Source organism: Diabrotica virgifera, chromosome 2 (genome assembly GCF_917563875.1).
Source record: "Diabrotica virgifera virgifera chromosome 2, PGI_DIABVI_V3a".
Classification (NCBI taxonomy): domain Eukaryota; kingdom Metazoa; phylum Arthropoda; class Insecta; order Coleoptera; family Chrysomelidae; genus Diabrotica; species Diabrotica virgifera.
In genome coordinates this window covers 263,331,191-263,351,866 of record NC_065444.1, presented here as the reverse complement: position 1 = coordinate 263,351,866, position 20,676 = coordinate 263,331,191, and the positions used below count along the sequence as shown (strand labels likewise).

The 20,676-nt window shown below is 32.6% G+C and overlaps 1 protein-coding gene across 2 annotated transcripts in view; it reads right to left on the bottom strand.

Moving 5' to 3' along the window:
* Positions 1-20,676, bottom strand: part of LOC114333656 (ubiquitin-protein ligase E3B) — a 144,651-nt gene that overhangs the window by 7,183 nt on the left and 116,792 nt on the right. The window contains exons 8-12 of one of the 2 annotated variants that reach the window (XM_028283591.2): positions 16,761-16,879; positions 10,365-10,683; positions 9,963-10,246; positions 5,896-6,175; positions 4,362-4,491 (exon numbers count right to left, since the gene is read on the bottom strand). In XM_028283591.2, coding sequence (XP_028139392.1) covers positions 4,362-4,491; positions 5,896-6,175; positions 9,963-10,246; positions 10,365-10,683; positions 16,761-16,879 — 1,132 coding nt within the window. Of the gene's footprint in view, positions 1-4,361; positions 4,492-4,559; positions 5,426-5,895; positions 6,176-9,962; positions 10,247-10,364; positions 10,684-16,760; positions 16,880-20,676 lie in introns of those variants that run through there. The other variant, XM_028283592.2, reaches the window with a different exon arrangement.

Below are 20,676 nucleotides of genomic sequence, written 5' to 3'. Positions count from 1 at the left end.
TAGGAAATTATATTTTGAACAATTTTAGTTGAAAATGGCGTAGATATTGAACAAAAACAATTGCTATAAAATCAATTCGTTCTTACGCTCGCGCCATTACCGCATACGTATTACCTTAAATATTAATTTTAGCAAAAAAAATGAAAGAAATCAAAATTGTGTAGAATTTAATTCTCTTCATTTTTGTACAGGTACATATTTGTTGTAAAACTAATAATAAACGAGATAATTCAATAATTCAATAATTATGCTCCAACTGTCACTATTTTCCCCTCATAACTCGGAAAATATCGACCGCACGAAAAAAATGATAATAAATGAAATTACAGAAAATCGTATTTTCAACAATTTCAGTTTGTACACTTTTTGTCAAAAAATTGAAAATGGCGGAGATATTGAGCAAAGACGGTTCTCGTTTAAAATCAAGATGGCGGCTAACGCAACGGTGGAATTCAGTCGAGATTTTAAATTTATACTAATATTGACCCTCCCTAAAGATTAGAAAAATAAAATTTGAAGCAGCTCCTAATGCAAGGTTAGGCCTGTTATTCGTCTAACCCGACTAGACTATGGAGAATTATAACAATACTAGTAATTTTATAATCCAATCTATGGGATCCAATAAATTGCCATCTACGGTCAATTCACCCAATTTTTTCAAAATTTTAGAATCAGCAAACTTTCAAAAGAATTTTTAAAATAATAAAAGTCTTGCTTGTAAACCATGCAAATATAACGTAACATAATGTACCTATATATTATAATTTGTTTAAAATATAACTAACAAAAGTATTATCCGGGATATAAAAAAATAAAATGACGTTTATCATGATGACGTTCAAATGACGTTTATCATGATGACGTTCAAATGACGTTTGGTCACTCAATGTTTACATATCGACAAAAGTATCGGAGAGACTGCGTGACTTGTCGCATTAGGCTTTTGTAAGACTAGATGAGGGGTTGAGTTAGTTTGCTCTTTCTTTAATAGAGGAAGTATCAACATCTGCTGAATGCTGACTATTTTCCCGATGCATGCTGACTAATTCCTTCAAAAACACCATCTGGTTTACCAAATTATGATGTATTTTTGTCGTACGAATATTGTTTATCTCTCTTTATACAAAGTGGGCCAAACAAAAGAGTCCACCTCTATAGTTGGCAATATTTATTAGATTTTAAGGAAATAAAAAACAGGTCAATTTTTGATCTAAGGAGGACACATTTTTACGGTACATACATCTGTCATTTGCCAACCCCTTCCCTTCCATTTCCCCCACCCCTTATTTTTAAATAGGGAATAGGAGTCGTGTGCTAGCTCATTTAAAAGGTTATTCAATTTTATTTTCAGTAATATCAACATTAACATAATTATTTATATAGGGGGTCCAAGAAAAAAATATTTTAATTAAATAATTGACACAAAAAGAAGAATGTATGTAAGTTTTTTATTTCAAAATACATTCTACTGCTGTCACAAAACAGAAAAAATGTTTTTTGATAAATAGACATTGCTTCTCGCTTAATTTCAATGTTCAAGCTGCCACCCATCTGCCTCTTGGTAGGTTGAATGTTGAATTTAAGCAACAAATAATGTTTATTTATCAAATAAACATTTTTTTCCGTTTTCTGTCCGCAGTAGAATGTATTCTGAGTTAAATAAATTACATATATTCTTCTTTTTTTGTTAATTAATTTTTTTCTTGGACACCCTGTGTAAATGATTATGTCAACGTTAATATTACTGAATAGAGAATTCAATAACCTTTTAAATGAGCACACGACCCCCATTTCCTATTTAAAAATAAGGGGTGGAGGAAGTGGAAGGGAGGAGGTTGACAAATAACATATATGTACCATAAAAATGTGCCCCCTTAGATCAAAAATTGACCTGTTTTTTTAATTCCTTAAAATCTGATAAATACTGCCAAATATCGAGGTGGACCCTTTTCTTTGGCCCACTCCGTATATATTTGTGATAGGATTTTTTATAATTGCCAAAGGATAAGATCGTTTACAATATTTTAATTAATTTATATACATATATAGGCTATTGATTATGTACTATAGAAAGGAACTACAACGTTAACGGGGTTTTATTATTTCATATGGTAAATCAATCTCTATATATGAAAAAACCGCGGAGTGCTACCATTTAAAGGGGTGCGTTTTTGAGAAATGCGTGAATTAGTCCCTGGGCACAGGTTACATTAGGGTGAGTTCTATGCAAATTTCCTATCTAAATATCACTTTTTAAAGTCAATGATACTTTTTTTACAAAAATATATTCAAAAGAAAAAGCACAAAGAAACCCAAAAGAAAAAAATTTTGTTTTTTGTCCCATAACTTTTGTCCACGAGGATATAGGTATAGACATTGCTTTACAGAAAAAAACCTACATATTTCTTCTTTAAAATGTTGTTTAGTAGAGGTAATTAGGATTTATAGTTTTCGATATATGATTTTTTAAAGTTCGCCACTCACAGCAATGTTGGGCAATTTTTCTTGTTATTTCGCAAATATTATTCTGTAACTTTTTTCTACGTAACTTTAGGCATATGCAATAGTACATGTAAGAGGAATAGAAATCAATTATCTTTAAAATGTTCTACTGTATAATGTTGTACGACTTCTTTTAAAGAGGTTATCTTTTTTAAGATTTTATACTTTTAACGAGTTTTATATTTTTTACGATTATTTTTTAAATTTCCCATTTTAACTTTTTTCTACATTTAGGTATATAATAAAAAAGAAAGCTTATTCTGTTTACTTTAAAATGGTGTATTATAAAAAAATTCTAGGATTATTTTTGAATAAGATATGCTTTTTCAAAATGTAATAAGTACTTGCAACGATTTTTGATTTTAGGATTATTTTTTAAATTTCTCATTATAACTTTTTTATGTGATTGTGTGTTATGATTGAATCTAATTTTTAATAGGTAATACTTTGGATCCACTTGACTCGGCCGGGCAAACTTCAAAATATGGATTAATTCCAATATTTACTGTCAAAGCTCCTGCACCACAAGCTTTGCTTGAAAAAACAGCATGTAAATGTACCAAAGGATGTACAAAAAACTGCGGTTGTAGGAAGATAGGAATTAGTTGTTCAATATTCTGCAAAGGGTGATGGGTACTAATTATGGGAACTCTAAGATAACTGAGGTGTCAGAGGAAGATATTGAAGCTAATGCTAACGAAGAGATGGACTTTAATTTTGAAAAAATTTTAAATGTCAACGTTTAAATAATTTTAACTAAAGTGATGTTTTCTAAGACTAATTTTTATGTTTGTAAAAGAAATAATTTTGAATAATAAAGGTAAAAAAATATCAAAGAATAACTCGGTTTCGATTATTTAAATATAGATGATACACCATTTTAAAGAACAGAAAGTAAGCCCTCTATATTGAGTAATATAGTATATTCATGTACAAGAAAAAAAAGTTATAATGAGAAATTTTAAAAATAATCGTAAAAAATGTAAAAACTAATATTTTTTTATATTAGGTATTATATAATATATAATATATAATATACTATATATCATATAATATTATATAATATATAATAAATTGTATAATAATTTTATTTTTATATTATATTATAAAAAATCTTTAAAAGTATAAAGCCTTGAAAAACCATAATCTCTTTAAAAAAAATCGTTCAACGCTATACAGTAAGTAGACCATTTTAAAGGTAATTGATTTCTTTTCCTCTTACGTGTACCATTGCATATACCTAAAGTTACGTAGAAAAAAGTTACAGAACAATATTTGCGAAATAACAAGGAAAATTGCCCAAAATTGCTGTGAGTGTAATTACCTCTATTAAACAACATTTTAAAGAAGAAATATGTAGGTTTTTTTTTCTGTAAAGCAATGTCTATACCTATATCCTCGTGGACAAAAGTTATGGGACAAAAAACAAAATTTCTTTCTTTTGGGTTTCTTTGCGCTTTTTCTTTTGAATATATTTTTGTAAAAAAAAGTATCGTTGACTTTAAAAAGTGATATTTATATAGGAAATTTAACCAGGAACAATTTTTATGTAGATATGTTTGTACCAAAAGTGCATAGAACTCACCCTAATGTAACCTGTGCCAGGGACTAATTCACCCATTTCTCAAAAACGCACCACTTTAAATGGTAGCACTCCGCGGTTTTTTCATATATAGATGTCCATTGACCATATGTAATAATAAAATCCCGTTAACGTTGCAGTTCCTTTTAGCTATCTTATTTTGAATATAATCAATAGCCTAATAAATTACAAACAAAAAATATACTGACAATGACATGAACACTATAAAAACGTTTTTGTTGTAGATTCTAGCTGTTGTAATGAGCAAACAACTTACCTCAGGTGTCGAAAACAAGGTTAACCAGTCTGGATTGATAATTGATCTAAATCCTTTGATGAAAGATGCAGTTTGGTCTTTTATTTGAAGATGCATACGAAAATGGGCCATCAAATGAATGTAATTTATTCTAAAAATAAGAGATATGGACATTTATGTATTATTTATCAATAAAAATACATACTGAAGTATTGTCTTTGTAAGAAATATCCTCTTTGCTCCCTTTACATCTTCTTATTTCTGGCCATGTCCCAGCCATGACAGTCTTTGATTTTTCACAAATATTTCAATATCTCTTTATTCATTAACCTTATAGTTTCTTCTGATTCTCCATGTGTCTTTCTCTTGCACCGGGCCAGATACTTTTCTCACTATCTTTCTTTCGAATGTTCTAAGTTGGGCTTCATCTTTTTTAAATAGAAAAATACTGTATGACTCGTACAAACTTCTTTATAAGTCAAAACGGGAACAGGTGTATGTTCTCAAAAACTGATAGCAATGTAGATAGCAAACTGATAGATATGTCTTCGGCATTGCAAATGCCATCATCAGAGCTTCGTTTTATAGGTATAAAAACCTGATAGAAGAGTAATTGTTGACAAACAACGTATTAAAATTAAATTGATACATGGCTAGGCCTCTGATCTAGGGTGAAAACCCTTACAAATATTAAATAGCACATCGATGTACTTAGAGACAATATAGCTACCACATTGTAACGTGAATTCTGTAATGTCCAACAGCTGATTTTAATAAATATTTTTTACACACTATCGGTTTTTGAGAACATACACCTGTTGCCGTTGTGACTTCATCTTTTTTGTCATTATCCAGCTTTCACAACCATAGGTTACTATGGGTCTAATCAATGTTCTGTAGATATACATTTTGGTTCTTCTTTCCAATAACTTCGATGTCATCAATCTTTAATTCAATGTACTTCGTTTTTGTTTCAGAACTAGGTTGAACAACATGGTTGATAGTGGGTCTCCCTTCTCATACCGACATGGATGTCAAATAGGGGAAGCCAGTTCTCCATTTACTCTAACTGCGACTGTTGAACCCTGCAACATCATTTTTATGAGGCTCATATATTTTTAGGTATACCTATGTAGATTACGAAGATCTTCCAGCGATTTTTCTCCTTTCACACTGTCAAAAGCTTGCTTAAAGTCTATATACAGATTATATAGTTATATGTCGTCTTTATAAGTTTTTTCTTATATCATTCTTAGTATGAATACATTGTCTATAGCGGCTCTATTTGAGCTTAATCCATTTTGATAATTACCAAATATATTTTCGGAGTATTCTAACAATCTATTTTAGATAATACCAGAAAGCATTTTGTACATTCCATTTAGCAATGTAATTGGCCTATGATTCTGGCATTCCCGCTACATGCCATCTATTGTCATTAAATAAAAACGTTGACGACGTCATATTGTTGACAGATGCCAACAATAAAAAACATTAATTTAACCGAAACGTTATAAAAGTTCCTACTAGTTTTTAACTACTTTGAAGTACTTACTTATTTTCGTTGGTAACTTGTACGGCCTTTCCACCTGGTACTAATTCGTGGGTAACAATTTTTCCCATACTGTCCTCGTCAACGCTGAAGGTCAAATCAAGTTCGGATACGTCACCCTTGTAATGTTTGACGTAATTTAGACTCCTGTATAGTTCCGGATCTAACGATGGTAACTCATCAACGCAACTATACAACAGTTGCGTAGTCTGTCCTGATATTTGGCTTAAGAAAAACGAGGCAAAAGGAACGTCAACTACAATGCCTTCGTAGACGGCCTTACCTTAAAACAAAAAAAAAAAAAACACTAATGATATAATCAATTTAACAAAAAATATCTATACCAAAATCACAATAAAGATGCACTAGAAATAAAGAAACCAAGACACGATGAACGTTACGAGGAGCACTCCCGAATCATGATTTACAATGTATCAACTTTATATGGTAGGCTATTGATTATGTTCAAAATAAGAGAGCTAAAAGGAACTACAACGTTAACGGGATTTTATTGTCTCATATGGTCAATGGATCTCTATATTTGAAAAAACCGCAGAGTGCTACCATTTAAATGGGTGCGTTTTTGAGAAGGGGGTGAATTAGTCCCTAGGCACAGGGTGAATTAGGGTGAGTTCTATGCACTTTTGGTACACACACGTCTACATGAAAATTGCTTCAGGTTAAATTTACTATCGAAATATCATATTTTAGAGTTAAAAATATTTTTTTTTACAAAAATATATTCAAAAGAAAAACAAGAAAAAAACACGAACGAAAGCAATTTTGTTTTTTGCCCCATAACTTTTTTCCATAGGGATATAAGTATAGCTGTTTCTTCAGCGAAAAATAACTTCCATCCCTTCTCTTTCAAATAGGGTTTGGTGGAAGTCTCTCTAATTTACAGTTTCCAAAATATGACTTTTCAAAGTTCGCCACTCACAGCGATTTTGGGCCATTTTCCCCATTATTTCACAAACATTGTTCTGTAATTGTTTTCTACGCATTTCTAGGTACATGCAATGTACATTTAGTAGAAAGAGAAGTCAATTACCTGTAAAATGGTCTATTGTATAAGGTTCTACGGCTCTTTTTAAGCAAGTTATGCTTTTTCAAGATTTTATACTTTAATGATTTTTTATATTTTTAATAATTATTTTTTAAATTTCTCATTATGACTTTTTTTCTTGTACATTTAGGTATATACATTGTCGAATAAAAAAAAGCTTATTTTCTTTACTTTAAAATGGTGTATTGAAAAAAATTCTAGGACTATTTTTAAACAAGATATCCATAGGATACCCAAGGGTATCCGTAATTTGAGAAAAATTTTAAATGTTTTTTATTTTTTTCAATTAAAAGAATATAATTGCATATTATAACATACTTTTTAATTCCGAATAACTTTTCTTAATAATACTTTTCAATATTGAGAAATACAAAGGTACTTTACTCTTGAGCGAAATTCATATTTTTTAACGACCACTATTGATAAAATTTGATATCTGATTATTTCCGCTTATTTCCGACATTCGCCGAAACTCTTTTGTGTTTGTCGACATACACCGGTGATAGTCCGAAACTATAACAAGATTTATAAATATTCAATGAGTGAAAAAAGAATTTCGACAACGAATCAAGTGATCTGTTAACCGAGGTACTCAGTACCAAACGGCGACGCTAGGCAAATATTCCAATAATGCATCGCCGATTATCTATATGAAACGTGTCATTTTGTATCCTAATACAGAGTATGGTATAACAAATTTTGTATTTTTATTTTTATAAATATTCGGTCTTTCACCAAGACATTTGGTGTGTGTCCAAATTCGGACGTTCACAGTAACATACACATACATTGTAAATCATGGTTTGGTTGTGTTCCTTGTAACATTCAACGTGTGTTGGTTTGATTGATTCTCGCGCATTTATATTGTGATTTTAGTATAAGTATGAGTTTAACAAGTACACTTAACCCGATCCTTCGAAGATACCTCAAAGATACGTCAAAGAACCTTCAAGTAGAAGAAAATATACGAGTAATACATGTCGGATTATGTCGCTTTCCGACTTCCAATCGCCACTTCGTTCGGTTGTTCCATCTGTCCACTTCTATGTTTCTTTCCCCCAGCTCTTTGTCTATTCCTTTGCTCCAAATTTTCGTCCGTCTACCTAGTTTTTTCTTTCCATCTGGTTGCTATTTTAGTATTTCCTTTGGTATTCATTGTTCATTCATTATTTGCATTAGTCCGAACGAGATAAGTTGTGTTCTTGATAAGTCATCTGTGGTTGTTCTTTTAATTTCCATTATTTCTCTAATACGTTCGTTGGTAATCCATTCGCATGTGCTAATAATACTTGGGTGACGTTATGAGACACAGTAAATATAGAATACTCCACATAACAATGATGTTCGCAACATGTTCAAAACATATACTACCAACATTCGTCGGAGTATAATCTTTTTAGTATATGCATAGCATGTACCTTAAAAAACATTCTAAATATCATGTTGTTTGCATATACTTCAAAGAATATTCTCGTACCGAATATACTGAGCACATTCGTGTACATACTATCTCGGAATATTCGTAAAAGTTTATTCTTAGAATATACCTTTATCGAATATTCTTTACAAGTATATTTGAGTATAATCTTAACACATACTTAAGTACTTTTAAAATATCTTAAAAATATTATATAATAATGTTAGCTTTATAGATTATTAACTTCGTTATTTTTAGAAAAATTAATAAAATTTATGTATGTATTTAGTATTGGATGAATTAATTTCTTAAAATTGTTTTAATTGTATGGTAAAAAAGTTTAAACATTAATTGTATTAACGAAACAAAAATGTTCGTTTTCATAATTGAAATGAATTTACCATTTCGAGTTTACCATGAGTAATTTTTACATCGTTGGATTAGGTACATTAAATTACAAAGAATTGAAAGAATACACCATCTACCATTTTTATCACCAGATCGTAAAAGCAAGTATTTATAAAATATCGGATCGGAATTATATCGACGTGATATGGGCCATTCCAACATCAAAACGTGCCAAAACCCTCAACCAACCAAACTGCAAACGGCCAGTCTCATTCTGACAATTTCCTACCTGGATAGGGATTAAGGAAACAACGGTAAAATATGAAAACGAAAACAGACATTATTTGTGTCTAATTATGCAGTGTTAAGGATGAAGGCGAACGATAAAGTACTAAAAGGACTAGGACTAGGAGCATACATAATCTCTTTATTTTGTTTACGGTGCTTCAAAATATGATTCATTTTGGTAACTCAATATTACTTAAATAGTAGGTAAGTACATATACTTAAGTATATAAATTTGTTATTTATAGGTTAGTTTAGATAAATAAATATAATATTTAAATAAATAACTAAAATTTATATATACTTACTTTTTAAGTAATATTGTACAATGTACTATCTACCATTCTCATATGCAATTAGAATATGTAACAACTAGGTACTTGGTAGAACCAGTAGATCCCTAAGATGAGATTAGTTGATGCTGAAAACATACTTCTGAGCAATATAGCACTTCCTTGAAATATTCTTAAAAGTATATTCTTCCCAGATACTAAAAAGATGTGCGGTAGTACGTTCTAAGTATATAAATAGAAGGTTTATAGCACCTCCTTGGAATATTCTAAAAAGTATATTCTTGGTATATACTGAAAAGAAGTGCGGTAGTACATTCTAAGTATATACATATAACGTTTAAGTACTGTAATGTAGTATATACTCAGTATCTGTTCTGCACATTCGCAATGACAATTGCGCATATTCTCAGCATATACTTTTTCTGAAAAGTATGTTCTATGAATCTACTAAGAACATGAAATTGTTATGTGGGCTACAGCTAAGTATCCAAGTGAAAATAGACAGTAGAAGGGGTCCAGGGAGGGGAGACACTCGTGGCTTCAAAACTTGCGGCAATGTTTCGGATTGACATTTGCCGAACTATTCAGATATGCCGTAAGCAAAGTCAGAATAGCCATATTAATTTCCAAGGCACATGAAGAAGAAGAATTTTGTACTCACCTAACATTCGTCCAACAAACTCGAACAGCTGCAGATGATTATCCTGTACTGCAGACGTAGGTGATGGATATAAACGTTCTTCGCTAGTCGCTTTAAAAAGATTCAGCGAAGGATCGAATACCTTTTTGATACTTTCTTCTAGAAACTCTTTGAAAACTCCGTCTTGATCTATACCTGCTTCGTCAAGGCCTTGTTCGTTTATAAATCTCACTCTTATTACCCCCTTTAAGGATTGAGAAGGTAACATAGCCAGTTGTCTATAACCATCTTCTACAATTCGGTTCCTAAAATTAAATATATATTACGAGGCAGAATCTATAATTAATCTAATATTTTTGAAATTGAGTACACGGTAAATAGAAAATTTAATTTAATCCATTCAAACTTATAAACCAAACTCACCTGTGAACGGTAATAAGCGTAGATTGAGGTGACGCGCAGACAGACTCCGTCAAACCCAGTACGGTTTTTTCGTTAGTAATATATTTCCTAAAAAGTCTAACTCTATCATCATGGGGAATCACATGAGGCATGGTCTGTAGCAGCAGTTGCGGAGCTCGACGCCCTTTCTCCAAGTCGGCTATGAAGACGGAGACCTTAATATCCTTGATCAACCAATGACCTGATGGAGTATAGCTTCTTCTGCAATCTCTTTTATACAACAACATTAGGATTGCGTGCAGAGAGCTAAACAGGGAGTTGTTGTGTATCGTTTTAAAATCTAAAATTGATGAAATTTGGTATGACGAAAGGTCTATTTTATTGTTTATAATTTTGACTATACATAAAAATAATAAAATATCAAACAACAATACCTACTACCCAGACTAATGGACAATCAATCAATAGCAATAATCACAAAGATGCTCAACAATATTGTGTAAAACTATGGAGAAATACCAACAGAATTAATGATGTCATGAGTTTATTCCAGTTCCAGAAAAACCATCATCATCATCATCACGTAGCGCTACAACCCTGGGTGGGTCCTGGCTGACTGTACAACTTTCCTCCAATTTGTTCGGTCTTCCATCAACCTAGGATCAAAGGGAATGTTCATTTTTCGGAGATCTGATTTGATGTTATATCTCCATCGCATTCTGGGACGTTCGAGTGGTCTCCTGCCTGTAGGAATCTATTCCCATACCAGTCTTACAAGTCTCTCGTTATGAAGTCTGTGCACGTGGCTTGCTCATCTTAGTCGATGTGATTTAATTTCTTGGACAATATCGGTGTCATTGTAGAGTGCTTTTAATTTGATGTTGGTTCTGATCCCATACTGATTTGTGTTAATGTCGTGGTGAGGTCCGAAAATGTTTCTAAGTATTTTTCGTTCAAAACGTCTGAGCTTTTCTTCGTCTGATTTGGTCATGGTCCACGTTTCGCATCCATATGTTAGTACAGGTCTGACGATGGAGTTATAGATTTTGATCTTGGAACTTCTTGTAAGATTTTTTGATTTTATAAGCTTATCCAGTGCGAATAGACAGCGATTTGCTGATTGGATTCTGTCTTTTATTTCTTCAGTAACATCGTTGTCACCTGTGATTATGGCCACCAGATACTTAAAACGTTCTACTCTTTCGAAATTAAAGGTGTTGACCGTCACATTTTGTCCTATCCTGTCGCTTCGTGTCGTTCTATTTATACACGTATATTTCGTCTTCTCTTCATTAATCCTCAGCCCTACTTCGCTTGTTGCTCCTTCCACCTTGTTGAAAATGGCTTTTGTGAATAGGATGGAGTCTCCAACAAGATCACTGTCATCTGCGTAAGCCAGTAATAACTTGGGACCTTGAACCGATAGCAGTTCTGTTTTCATTTCGGCCGACCTCATGGCTTTCTCTAATACAAGGTTAAAAAGTAGTGGAGATAACGCATCACCCTGTTTGAGTCCACTGTTGATTTCAAAGCTGTCAGACAGTTTATTATTTACACGTAAAAAGGAGAAAAACCAGGAGCCAAAAAATGCGAAGAACACCGTGCGATAAGCCTCATGAGTCTTCTCCTGAAATAGTTCTTAAAGATGTTCCATAAAAGAATTTACAAGCTGTGTGAAAGTGAAATTTCTCTTAACCAGTTTTTGGATGCATAAATTCTGTTGGTACGAGAGAAGCTTTGTTCTCAATACAAGTATTATTCCAGAGATGCAGATACGTCAATTGCGACGTACATGCATGTCTGGTTGATTACGAGAAAGCGTTTGATCGAGTACAACACGTCAAAATGATGCAAATACTAAAAGAAGCAGGAATTAACAACCAAGATTTGAAAATAATTAGAAACCTTCACTGGAATCAGACTCCAAATCTCAGAGCTGGAGGTACACACCGAATATGTGAAAATCATGCGTGTAGTGAGGAAAGGCTGTATTTTGTCTCTGTCTCTGTCTGAAAAAATATGTATCGGAGCTTTGCAGGGAAATGAAAAAAGTATTCTACTAAAAAAGTACCGGCTAAAAAATATTAGATATACAGATGACACCGTAGTATTTGCGGACAACCTAGAAGATCTATAAGTTCTGAACAAAATCACGTATTACACTAAACAATATGGACTCAGTATAAATGTAAAAAAGACAAAGCTCATGATTGTCAGCAAGAAAAGATACAACTCTACGTTAACCCAACTCCTGTAGAAAGCGTGACGCACTACAACTACATCGGCATCATAATAAATAAAGAATGGACCAACAACCATGAGAGAAGAGTGCGCATCGGAAAAGTTATATCCACCTACAACCGGATCGGGGGCTTCTTCAAGGGTCACAACCTTTCTCTTGGTATAAAAGTAAGAATCCTGCGATGCTACGTCTTCTCTGCCCTTTCTTATGGTGTTAAATCGTGGCCTTGAACGAAGATCTCGGAGAATATTTAGAATTTCGTGGTTTGACCGAGTCACAAATTAGGAGGTCCTCACAAGAATGAAGAAGAACCGAGAGACAACGACCACCATCAAATCTCGAAGGTTACAATACTTTGGACACATTATGCGAAAGGAATCCAGATATGCCCTCCTAAAAGTAATCCTGCAAGAAAAGATATTTGGAAAGCGAGGACCAGAAAGAAGAAGAACATCTTGGTTAAGGAACCTTAGAATCTGGTTCACACAATAGCTTTTCCACGCTGCTGCAGATGAGATAAAGATTACCATGATAATCGCCAACATTCGTCACGGATAGGCACACCAAGAAGAAGAAACAACAATAAGAGATGGTTCTTCTGATGACCTATTAGCATGTTGACAGATAGGTAGCAGGATTTTATTTCCCAATTGTGCACTTGTGACTGAAAAAAAAATATCAAGGAACGAAGAGATCCATCTCTTATTTGTTTGCCTAACAAAAGCACACGATGCAGTAGTACCAGTAAAAAAAACTATAAGTCCTGGAAAATTCTACAAAAAATTAATACGATTACTGTAGCAGTAAAGCAATTGCAGAAACAAGCCACATTAAAAATTAAAGTAGGAAATACCCTAACGGAAGAATTCCTTGTAACTAAAAGATTGTGACAAGGATTTTGGCTTTCTCCAGTTCTGTTTAAGATATATCTAAACGAAGCCCTGATAAAGTGGATAAGCCCAGGACAAAAATGACCTAGAATTTATGGCTAAAAGGTTATTTAAAGAATATGAAGAATGGCGTCTATACTTAAACTGGTCAAAAACAGAATAGGTACCTGTGCATTGGAAGCCCAACAGGAAACCTGATCATAGATGAGAACACTGTAATTGATGCTTGTAGGGACTACAACTATTTAGGCATAACAATTAACCATAGTGGCAGGACTGAAAAGGAAATAGAAGAAAGGATCTATCTAATTAGTCTTCTTCGACCCATCTTTGGACATAGGCCTCCCCAATCCTTTTCCATTCTTCTCTGTCTGTCGCTACAGTTATCCACCTAGAACCCACGTGCTTCTTGATATCATCTGACCATCTCATTTGTGGCCTTCCTCTGCTTCGTTTATGTTCCCATGGTCTCCAATTTATGAGAATTTATTTCCATCGGTCTTCTTTTTGTCTTATAGTGTGTCTGGCAAATCTCCATTTCAACTTAGCAACTTGTTGTCTAACATGCCTAACTTTGGTTTTCTCTCGTATCCACTCGTTTCTCTGTTTGAAGATATTCTTCTTTAGGCGCGATTCGATTGAGGGTAAAATTGTACATAAATCTGCGCGCCTGCGCATACAGACAGTATGTAGTTCCTTGCTAATCTTTCAAGATAGGTATTTATGTATCTGTATCCGTGCAAATAAGTCATTAAAAGATTATATTAGTGTTTTTAGTAAATGTATTATTTATTATAATTCTTGCGTTTTTGGATTTGTGTTTCTCTGTAGTAAAATAATTATTTTACACTACATAACATTTTTACACTACTTGTCGCCGTGTTGTGTAATTATATCCGAAACTTACATGTCATTAGAAGGACCTCGCTGGTGTAGTTGGTAGGGCGTTAGCTCCGTGATTGGAATGACGCGGGTTCAAATCCTGGTCGATTCATATTTTTTTTTATTTTTGGTTGTTTTAATAAAAATTTTTTGAAAGTGGTAGATAAGAAAGTTAGTTTAATTTTTAAATAAAATACAAATAACCTGTTAAGTATATTTACTTCGTTGAAATTACCTATATAATAGAAGAATATCTTCTTACGTGCGTACACACACATTCTTTTTTATCCAATAGTCTTATGTGCAACATTTGCCTTTCCATTGCTCTTTGCGTTTTTATGATCTTGTCCATGTTTGGGAACCGTAAGTGAGAACAGGGAGTACGTATTGATTGTATACCTTGGTCTTAAGATATTGTGGATATCTTTTGTTTTTAAGGATGTAGCTTAGTTTTCCAAATGCCACCCATGCCAGTCTAACTCGTCTTTTGATCTCTGCTGTTTGGTTTTCCTTGTTAAGTTTTATAATTTGACCCAGATATATATAGTCCTGTCGCCAGGGGGGGTACAACGGCCTCCTTAATTCAGATGGACTTACCCAAGTTTTTTTTATATATTTTGACCCGCAGAATACGAATTTTTTGGGTAACAGTTGATCCGGATGTCGATAAGATTGTTATAGACAAAGAACTTGAGGAATTACATAACAGCGATTTCTCGCAAAACAAAACATCTTTTTGTATTTTTTCGGTCATTTTAAGCAAAAAATATTCCTACAAGTTTTTTCGTAAAATGCATAGTTTTCGAGATAACCGCGGTTGAACTTCCAAAAAATCGAAAAATTGCAATTTTTGAACCCGAATAACTTTTGATTAACAAATAAAGTAGCAATTCTGCTTACCGCATTTGAAAGTTTAAGTCAAATTATATCGGTTTTGATTATTTGCATTGCTAAAAATTTATTAATTTATTGTTAAACAAAGCTACAAACACCTAGTGCGTGAGTGATGTTTTCAATGATTTCTCATTTAAAATCGAACGAGTAGGTAGAGTAGCTACAAGTGCAAGCGAGGCAATTTCTACGTAGCATGCGTTAAAACGCATGTATTAGGCACGGGAAACACTATGTGTTTATAGCTTTTTTTTAACAATAAAAAAATTAATTTTTAGCAATGCAAATAATCAAAACCGATATAATTTGACTTAAACTTTCAAATGCGGTAAGCAGAATTGCTACTTTATTTTTTAATCAAAAGTTATTCGGGTTCAAAAATTGAAATTTTTCGATTTCTTGAAAGTTTAACCGCGGTTATCTCGAAAACTATGCAATCTACGAAAAAACTTGTAGGAATATTTTTTGCTTAAAATGACCCAAAAAATACAAAAAGATGTTTTGTTTTGCGAGAAATCGCTGTTATGTAATTCCTCAAGTTCTTTGTCTATAACAATCTTATCGACATCCGGATCTACTGTTACCCAAAAAATTCGTATTCTACGGGTCAAAATATATAAAAAAAATTTGGGTAAGTCCATCTGAATTAAGGAGGCCGTTGTACCCCCCTTGGCGACAGGACTAATATAATCGTCAACTTGTTCTATTTCATCTTGTCCGATCCTCATTGTGATGTCCTCATCTGTATTTGTTATGATTTTGGTCTTGCTGTAATTCCTATTAAGGCATATCTTTCCGGCTTCTACGTCCAATTCTTTCATCATTTCAAACAATTCTTCTTTTTTATCGGTTATCAATACGATGTCATCGGCGTACCTTAGGTGGTTCAAGCGTTGTCCACAAATTTTTATACCTTTTTCTTCCCATTCTAATCTTTTAAAGATATCTTCCAGAACCTGATTGAAAAGTTTCGGTGATATTGTGTCACCCTGTCTTACGCCTCTATTTATTTGAATTGATTGTGTTCCTTCGTATACTTTAATTGTTGTTGTGGCATCTTTATATATATTGGCTATTAGGTCTGTATATCTGTGGTCAATTCTGCTGTTAATCAAAGCACTTTTCACTGCCCAATGTTCGACACTGTCAAAAGCCTTTTCGAAATCTATGGACGCTATATATAGAGGGATGTTGTATTCATTTGCTCGTTCTATAAGGATTTTCATACTTAATAAATGATCACTTGCGCTAAATCCCTTTCTAAAACCAGCTTGTTCTTTCGACTGGTATCCGTCGAATTTTGTCGTCAATCTATTGGTTAAAATTTTTATTAGGAGTTTATACATTACATTGAGGAGTGTTATAGGACGGTAATTTTTTATATCTGCTTTGTCCCCTTTCTTGTGTAAGATAATGGTTACGGATTCCTTCCAGTTGTTTGGAAGAAGAAAGGATAGTAAGAGGAAAAAGGTTATGGGCACTAGTCTGACCATATTTTAAAATACCACTTACCAAATAAATTACCCAATACCGCCTTGTACAAAAATATATTGAGGAAGTTAGACATGACGATGAAATCTGAGAGTCTAAACGGATTTTGTTGTTCGTACATTTCCATATCGTCCAATATCCTAAAAAGTAAATATTTTAATATGAGTCTATGTAAATTCTAAAAAGGATGTACAGCTGTCATCACGTTATTGCAGAAACCTTAACCTTAATCCTATTACAAACATACAGAGTGAGTTTTACGTATGGAAACACTCAATTATCTCAAAAACGGCTTAAACGATTTTTATAGGTTTTGGTAAGTATGGGTTTTTAAATGCGGCCGATAATATAGTGCTAATTACATTGTTGTCATATTTTCCGTTTTTCTGTGAATCTAATGAACTTTCTTATTTCAAATGGAACACCCTGTAAATTTTTTGTGTTTTGAAGTCACCAAGAAATCCTGATAATTTTTCATGTTATATTCCCTATACCTAAATACCATAATTTCTGAGTTATTGCTACATTTATTAAAAAAAAATTTAACAACTTATAAAAATCAATTTTTTTGACTCGGGTAAACACTATTTTAGGTTGTGTGGATCAAGGGGAACAAAAAAGATATTTTATAATTTTCCTCTAAAATTAATCGTTTCTGAGTTATAAACAATTTAAAACTGAAAAAAATCGAATAACGACGATATTCAAGGTTCAAGAACACAAATAAACAATCTTATTTTTGAAACTGCGAAGTACCAAATTCAACATCAATCCTTATTTTATCAGATACCGATAAGTAATTTAAGGTTGTTTCATTTTAAAATATTTAATTGTAAATGTTAATGAAGCCCGATCGCCCGTCCTCTCATATGCACTTCATTAAATATTAAAAATCAATGTTTTACAATAAAAAGAGACAAAAAATCTTATGCCAAGCTATCAGAAGAAGAGTTGGGCTTACATTTAGGTACTTTATAATTTCAAAAATTATATTTTTTACTTGGGGTTTAGAAACCTTAAAAATCGTCATTATTCCATTTTTTTCAGTTTTAAATTGTTGATTACCCGAAAACTATTAATTTTAGAGAAAAAATTACAAAAGACCTTTTTTGTTCCCAATGATCCAAAGAACCTAAAATAATATCCTTCTGGTCCGAGAAAATAGATTTTTATAATTTGTTTAAATTTAAAAAAAAAAATTTTTTTAAAATAAATGTAGCAATAACTCCGAAATTATGGCATTTAGGTATAGGGAATATAACATGAAAAATATTCAGCATTTCTTAAGGACTTTAAAACGCAAAAAATATATAGGATGTTCCATTTGAAATAAGAAAGTTTGTTAGATTTGCAGAAATACAGAAGATCTGACAACAATGTAATTAGCACTATAATATCGAACGCATTAGAAAATCCCTTGCATATACGTAGAAAAAATCGTGCAAGCCGTTTTCGAGATAATTGAGTGTTTCGAGATAATTGATAATTGAGATAGTTGAGTGTCCGTAAGTTTCAAGTAAACATACTGAATAGCAGATATAATAGTCTAGGCGCCAGAGGGGTCACCGTGTCCTTTTCAATTCTGATGGGCAAACTCAACGGTTTCTTATGGATTTTTGGCTGCTACGAATTTCGAGGATGTATTTTGATCCGAGTGGTCAAAAAATTGTTATAAACAATTTAATTCTTTATAAGGCTCTGGCTCATAAACTAAGAGATAAAAAAGTGTTTCAAATAAAATTTGTTCCTTAATAAAAAACGAAGAAAAAACGTTTACTAAACTTAAATCCAACAATTAGAACTCAAGATATTTTAAAATTAGTGCACAATACAAATTGCAAAATAAGTATTTTTCGAAGCTTTATCGATGGTAACTCGGCTTCTACGAATTAAAATGAGCCTTAGACGATCTCATTTTAAAGCTTAATTAATAGGCTTCCAAACAAAGTTTGTTAAATTACTTTATCTTCATTTGTTTTAAGGTTATGCCCGTTTGAAATTACAATTTACTTAAAAAAATTGTACATTAATTTGTTTATAAGGGTTTCAAACAAATTTGAGCTATAAACAATTATACTTCAATTAACAATAATGATAGAAAAACTCAAAAGGAACAACTTGAGCTTATGAAAATGTTCGTAAGTGTATTTTTGGCAAAGATATCGATATTTTAATGGCGCGCTATGGGGCGCAAGATCGGCTCACAGTCAAGTAAGTGAAGAAATTCGTTGCCAAAATATCGATATCTTGGCCAAAAATAAACTTACGAACATTTTCAGAAGCTCAAATTGTTTCTTTTGAGTTTTTCTATCATCTTGTTACCTAATTAAAGTATAAATAAAAATAAAAATGTATACCATTTTTATTCAGTTGCAATGCGAAGCCAAAACCGTCTTAATTTGTACTTAGATTAGAGAGTGCAGCCAGCACTCTTATCGACGATTTCACCTCTTGTTAGAGGCTCTTCAGAGAATGCATAGGCTGCTTTCTCTAAAAAATCGTATTTTTATAGAGAAAGCAGCAGCCTATGCATTCTCTGAAGAGCCTCTAACAAGAGGTGAAATCGTCGATAAGAGTGCTGGCTGCACTCTCTAATCTAAGTACAAATTAAGACGGTTTTGGCTTCGCATTGCAACTGAATAAAAATGGTATACATTTTTATTTTATATTAGTATTACTCCTATAGAGTAACTAGGTCCATTTTCCGTTGGAACTTTACCAAGCTGCAGACGGGGGTTGTGAATTGCATAGTGTAGAATTCCTTCCCTTTTGTCTTCACTGCAGCATCCATCTGGCTTGCATATTGTAGAAGCCTTGGAGGTGTCACCAGGAAAATGGGCCAATAAGTTTTTCAATTAAAGATCTTTTAAAAATATTTTAATTTACAAATATTTTTATTAGGTTGAAAAACTTAGTCTTTAAAGTATAAATGTTTATAGCTCTTTAGATCTTTAGAAAAATCTTTAAGATATTGTTAACGTATTTCTTTCTGTTTTTCAGGGTCTAATTCCATTTTACGCAATCGATGATGGCCTAAGGAAAGAACAAAATGGATTTTGAAGAGGGCGGTCGTCATATATTTAATAAATACATTACGAATAATTACAGAACAAGCAACAGAACAGCAATCATTATTATATCTGGTATTCATAGATTTCGAAAAAGCTTTCGATTCAATTAGTAGAGAAAATATATGGATATTGCTTAAGAATAGAGGCATCCCGATAAAATTAATAAACCTAACCAAAGAAGGTTATAATAATTTTAAAAGTGTAGTACAGCACCAAGACAAACTATCTGGAAAATTTGAAATAGAAACAGGGGTTAAACAAGGATCTATCCAAGGTACTATCGCCACTACTGTTCTCCATCCTATTAGAGTCGCAGAAGAGACAAATGCAGGAAAAAATAGACGCGTTAGAAACAGAAGCGAGCAAAGTCGGATTAAAAATAAATAAAGGAAAGACCAAATCGATGAGCTTGAATACGATACAAAATATACAACTAAGAGTAAGAGAAGGAATTATAGAACAAATAGACGAGTTTAATTATCTAGGAAGTACTATGTCGAAAAAGAATGGAGTACTTCTAAGTACTAGTGGAGTACTAATCTTGGACACTTACTAAAACAGTAGAAAATAAACTCCAGGTTTTCATAAATAGATGTCTAAGAAGAATATTCAAGATATGGTGGCCCGAAGTTATAAACAACCGAGAGCTATGGGCCCGAAAAAGAAAAAACGAAAACGAAATTCCAAAGAAAGTGTTACATTGGAACCCACAAGGAAGAAGAAAACAAGGACGGCCAAGGAAACTTGGTTTAGAAGTACCCAAGCAGAAGCCAATTTGACCTTTAGACAGATGAGTTACATCGCGAAAGACAGGCAGGAATGGAAAAACTTTTCTACTACCCTATGCCCACAAGCGGGATAATGGG